Source organism: Rhopalosiphum padi, chromosome 2, assembly GCF_020882245.1.
Source record: "Rhopalosiphum padi isolate XX-2018 chromosome 2, ASM2088224v1, whole genome shotgun sequence".
Classification (NCBI taxonomy): domain Eukaryota; kingdom Metazoa; phylum Arthropoda; class Insecta; order Hemiptera; family Aphididae; genus Rhopalosiphum; species Rhopalosiphum padi.
The window spans coordinates 58531779-58538032 of NC_083598.1; the positions used below are offsets into that span (position 1 = coordinate 58531779).

Sequence of the window (6254 nt, forward strand, 5' to 3'; positions counted from 1 at the left end):
ATATCGTACGTTTTAGGTCGTTTATAATATTATTATTACATGTAGGGGTAAGACGAGAGCGAGTATTGTGCCGTACAGACGAAAAAGATAGAAAAAAAAAAAAACGTATACCTATCAAATATTTTATTATACCGAACAATGAGTAATAATATCTCATGTATTGGTATATACGCATGTACGTGCGGTGTAATAATACGTGGCGGCGCGGGGTCGGGAAGGGGCACAGGGGGTTGGCAGCCGCACAGAAGGAATCCCACGAGCCGACGACACCAAGTCTGGGACCGAACGCGCGCAATGTGTGTGCACGCACGGCAAAACGGCCGCCGCGCCGCCGTACGCACCGCCCGCCCGCCCGCCCGGCCGGCATACCACGGGCCGTCACCCCATCCGCGTTTCCCCACCGCGCCGGCCCGCGCGTTGACGGCTTTCGCAGCCAAGGCGGCTGCGATGCCCGTTATACACGACCGGCCGCGCCGATTGGTCCGACCGCATTCCCTTCTGCCACCGCCGCAGCCGCAGCCGCCGCGCGACCGTATCTCGTTGTCGGCCGGCCGTCGCAGTGAGTCTACCGATCGCCGAGACCGCGCGTTACGACAACAACAATAATATAATATATATTATTATTATTTTTTTTTTCTTCTTCTTCTCCCGAACACGACGTTATCGTTGTCTGTACACGCACGTACACACACTACTCACACCTCTACGACGGTGATAGCGACGGACGCTGTTTGCACGCGACCAATATAATAATAATAATAATTGTTTACAATATCTCGTACTTCTCGTCGCCGTCGTGTACCTCGGCAGAGTACGGTCTGTGGTTGACGGTATTCCGACGATACTGCTGCGCGTCATTGCATCGTCGTCCGTGGACCATCGTAGTGCGATATCGTAAATAATCGACGCCGCCGCCGCCGCGTATAAGAATATTATTATTTATTTCGCGCGCGACCGTTTACGAATCGATCGGCCTCCTCCGCCGCCGCCGCCGCCGGAATTGATGCTGTTCGTCATCCGAGTGCGATTGTCGCGTCCCCTCTGTCGTCATCGGTCCTCTTCACGCTCCCGTACACCGCCGTCCTCTGTAAATGGTAATGTTCGCGAAATGTCGCAATAAGTTTATTACCTATTATTATATTATTTATATATATGTGTGTGTGTGTGTGCAGGTAGATGCATATTAATATAATAATAATAATATGTAAATATGTTACTTATTATTATTATTTATTAATTGCTGTGCATACCTATCTCTGTGATTCGACCTCGGACGTGCCGATTTTTATTTGTTATTTTCAGAGATAATATTCTTACAATCGTTATGTCATAATATTGTCTGCTTTGACGTTTCGTCTGTATAATCGTCTCATGTCGTTTCTGTGATATACCCGTGTACCACAATATAATTGTAGTCGCTTGGATTACTTCGATGATCTTTGTCGTTCATTAATCCGTTGGAGACTTGCTTCTTATATTACTGTTTACTTTCATTAAATATATTTTCTCAACCAGTCATGTTTTTACAGTTTTGTCATGAAGACATGGTGACGTAGTTGGTCGTCTGTGTTTATTACACTCCTGGAGAATGCTCGTTTCAAACCTCATTCATCGTATTTGGATAATATGGGCCACTGTTATTGCAGGTAAGAGTTTTTGAAATATTATTCATTAGGTGATTAAATTATTTGTAATTGTAATAAATTGTATTAACCATAGGTATTACCTTTTACTTATATTTATTAGTACCATTACTTAGTAGTTGTCTTTAAGTATAACCCATTAAATTCATATTCTTGCTTGATCAATTCAAATCTTACTTATTTACTTATCAAATTAAACCGATCAAAATGTGATTCCACGGTAATATAACAGTGAGCATATAAATTAGTATTTGTTTACATTTCGGTAGGTGCTGGCTTAGTTTACATCTGTATAGCGCTACTGTATATGATTGTTTATCAGTGATTTGTTTATTATATTTTCTGGCGGTATTCATAGTAGTACCGAATACCTATAAATTATTTGTTGTTAATAATACTAATTATAAATAATACTATTTCATTGAGCTATTATATTTCATTTAGGTATTAACTTCTTACTTAAAACCATTAAATGAAATGAACTCAATAAATTATTTTTAAAAGTTAATATACTGAATACTAGTTTATAAACAGCATTTAAATTAAACAGATTAGCATGTATAAAACTATTTTATGTTGTTTATTTTAGTTAAATTATCAGTTTTTATGTTAATTTGTTAAATCGAATCAAATGAGTAATTTAAATTTTTTTTAGTGTGCACCTGTGTTCCAGTATGTCCTCAAGATACGTGCATTTTGCCTAATAGTAAGGATAATCAATGTAGAGATTTAGATGTATACATTAAGTGTATGAAATCATTATCAAAAAAATGCCGTGGCGACATTGGATATCATTCAGCTGTTACAGTATCAAACTCTGAGTTCAAAAAGTCATGCACTAGTCATGATGATTTTTCCAGAAATAATAGTAGTGAACATTCCCAAATAGCTCAGTCAACTCACAATGCACCTTCTTGTCCATTGCTATTTGATGATAAAAAAGAACACCGGTTTTGTGGCTTATTTGGCGATCCTCACTTGAGAACATTTGATGGAAAGTATCAAACTTGTCGGATTCATGGAGCTTGGCAAGTGATTGAGAATCCATTTTTTGGAATTATGGTAACCAATGACGCCGTTGTAAATAGCACAACAGCCACAGCTCCAACTAAGGTATTTAATTAATATTTTTATATTTATAGAAAAACATCTTTAATCATAATTTTTATATTTTTAGTTGACAGTTATATTAAAAGCGCATAAACCTGAGTGTACACTACAGAAATTGTATGAAGCACAAGGAGATTTTCAGTTACCGAATGTATTTGAAGATGGTTCCACTTCATCTGGACCAACTTCGTCGCCAACTGTTTCTCTTTCATGGCGTTCCAATGATCCCAACAGTGAGACAGTAATCATTCGATTATCGTATATTTCTACAATTATAACTGTGACCCGTGTTGGCAAATATTTGTCCATTTCTGCTAAATTGCCAGACCAGTTAGCACAAATGTTTAATCAAGATAAGCATGTATTATGTTCTACTGGTTGTCCACTTTCTGAACAAATAGACATTAAACAAGTTACAATAAGTGAATTAGATCGTGTGTTGACTTCATGTCACAACAGTGTTGGACCCACCGGTCATAAACTAACTGATCAGTATTTAGATTGGTGTGTGTTTGATATGATGACCTCTCACGATGAACAGTTCATCAATGCTTCACATGCAGCATACTCTGATGTATTATTTTTTGAACCACGCTCATTGTTTAATAGGACAATTAGTGTATTTGAGTTCAACCCCAATTCAACAGCTGGGGCCAATCGTACACATAGATTAAACTTATTTATTCTCACTATCATTACATTGTACAACTTTCTTTGAGTGTTCCTAGTATTTTAGTTTAAGAAACTATATTATCATTTACTGTCTATCTTACACACGTCCAACATCATAAAACTAAGATTTTCAGTGTATTTTTATGTTTACGTAAGTCATAAGTTATTTAAATTACATATATTTTTTTTATTTTTTTGTTAACTCGCAATTTGCCTTACAAATGGAAACGTAAATAATATTCTCTACAAATGTTACTATAGTACAGTTTAAATTATGCACGTGTAACATAAAGACAACAAAAGCTAAAACACAGCCCTTTAAGTATTTAATATATTTTTTCTATTAATTTATATTTAATTTTAATAGACAATGTTTTTGTTTCTCTGCCAATATTTATTCAACAAATTGATTAACTAGTTAATCTCAAGTCTTTAAATTAAAAAACCTAACAATTTAATTTATATTGCTCAGTGAATGCACATTCATATATTTTTATATTTTTTATGGATACTTTTTAATTGAATGACTATTACAAAAAAAAAAAATATGTAACAAAAATAATAATGAACAAACACAAATGCGTATAATTTTTTTTTTTTTACTTAAATTATTTTGACATACTAAACAATGTAATTTAGATTTTTGCTATTTTTTGATTTATAAGTTATTTAATAAAATAGCTTTACAATATAAGTATTGCAATCCACTTATTATCTCAAGAATGTATATACAGTAGTTAATTTTGAAACTCGAGAGTTAAATGTTTTGCAATAATTAACTGGAGTAAATATGTAACATCATTATTGTTTTTGCTTTTATATTGGTCAGCTATGCTTGCCAATTGTGTATTTGTAAAACGTTACCATCTTATTGTATAAATCAGTGTACAAAGAAAGCAAATATAGGTATCATTAAGTAGAATTTATTTAGTACAATATGTCTGATCCTAGTCCGAATTTTGTGATTTTATTTATATATGTAATTTTAAGGATTTTTTATATGTTAAAATTAATTATGCATAGATATTTTTTTTATATAAACACACTTTTGTGTGTGAATTCATAATTTGAATTATTAGTTGGTGATTTGATTAAGCCAATAGTGTCAATTAAATTTTTATGTAGTTATGTATATTATTCTATACTTTTATAATAAAAATAAGTGTAAATATATACACTTAAACATTTTACACTTAGTATCTAACCAAATAAACTATTATTAATTTTACAAATACATTGTGTTTATTAATGTTTCCAATACAATTATTATGTATTATGCATACAGTATTATTATTATTATTATTATTATTATGAACCTTTAACATAACACATGAAAAATATACAAATACTGCCGATTATGTTTAGGTTATTATTTATTATTTTATAAGCTATCATTAAGATTTAAGATCGTTTAGATAATCTTTACATATTTTGTAATTAGTAATTAACTAAATAAATTTTGAACAAATTACTTAAAAATTAATAATACAATATGTACAACATTGAAGTATTAATAATAAAAAAATTGAATTGTCAGCTTCTTGAAGATTTTTTTTATCTTGTTTATATCTTTATAAAAAGTACAGATTTAATTAAAAACTTGAGTGTTTATCACAGAAAATATAAATATTTGTTTTATTGTAATGACTAATAAATCAGATAATAAACTTATTTTAATTACAATTTATAATCAATGTATATAGTTACTTAGAAACCAGAAAAATCTAATTTTCTAATGAATTTAACAAGTGAGAGGTTTATTATTGATGATTTTCAAAATTAATTTTTTTTTTTTACATTTTTCGAGAAAGAATACCGAGTAATTAAAAGACAGTTTTTATTTCCTCTCTTATTTTATTTACTAGTTAAAGTGGTAAAAACAAAAGAGAACATTTGAAAATAGAGTACTGGTTGGCTCGGAATTTAAAAGTAAAACATAAATAAAAATCGTATACACTAGCGTCATCTGTCCACAAAAGTGATAATTGAACTCGGATTTACAAACCGGCGACCAGATTCAATTACGTTTGAAGTAGGATTTCTGAACGTGGTATTATGAAATAATTTATTATTCATATTTATAATTTATAAACATATATTATACAACTAAATGAATGGATCGTATCTTAACGTGTTCCGGTTTATCGGTTGTCGGTTGAGTTGCGGAGACCATTACTGTCCGCCGTGGTCCGAAAAATGTCATCCTGCGACTTGCACTATATATTGTATTGACGTATTATAATATGCACCGCATTGATGGCTGTAATGTATGATACAGGCAATTAAAATCTACTTAGTAATTAGGGTAGATTATTTATTAGTAGGGTACAAACACGATTGATTGAACGATCTAATATAGATAATTGTGCTGTGTAGTTATAGGTACACTAAAAACAAAACTACGCGTTTAAGAGCAAAACAAAATATATAGACTTCATTTTTTTTTTATTCGTGGATTAGTATAATATGTAGTAGGTATCTATCTATTATAAATGTAGACATAAAATAAATACGGGCTTCAAGAATTTGCAGAAGTATAATTAATATTATTTTAATAATATAATATTCATAGCACGACTACAAGATAATAATCTCACATTTCTTTATTTTTAATTTACTAAGTTTTTAATCTGTATATTATAATAAGCACGTATAGCTTAAGTATCAATGGTTGACGGACATGGAGATGAGCAAAGGGGCAGACAGCAATTTGTTTGAGACGCCAAATTTCTTAAGGCTTACTGTAGCCCGTGGGTATGGATAGTAGGGACTTAAGTAATTTTAAATGTAATACTTTCTTATGTTGTAGGATTCTAAAAAAATATCATA

The 6254-nt window shown here is 32.0% G+C and overlaps 1 protein-coding gene across 1 annotated transcript; it reads left to right on the forward strand.

The window, feature by feature from the left end:
- The first annotated feature begins 490 nt into the window (after window positions 1-490).
- On the forward strand, window positions 491-4657 carry LOC132920816 (repulsive guidance molecule B-like). Its single transcript, XM_060983510.1, has 4 exons — window positions 491-1094; window positions 1530-1646; window positions 2299-2756; window positions 2821-4657. Exons 2-4 carry the CDS (start codon window positions 1589-1591, stop codon window positions 3469-3471), a joined length of 1167 nt encoding a protein of 388 aa, XP_060839493.1. The 5' UTR covers window positions 491-1094; window positions 1530-1588; the 3' UTR covers window positions 3472-4657.
- The last annotated feature ends 1597 nt before the right edge of the window (window positions 4658-6254 follow it).

Bases quoted from the DNA above. Each gene is read 5' to 3' on its own strand.
- LOC132920816 (XM_060983510.1), top strand. From the start codon at position 1,589: ATGCTCGTTTCAAACCTCATTCATCGTATTTGGATAATATGGGCCACT. The intron at 1,647-2,298 runs GTAAGAGTTTTT...AATTTTTTTTAG, and splicing joins ATGGGCCACTGTTATTGCAG to TGTGCACCTGTGTTCCAGTA. The intron at 2,757-2,820 runs GTATTTAATTAA...TTATATTTTTAG, and splicing joins CAGCCACAGCTCCAACTAAG to TTGACAGTTATATTAAAAGC.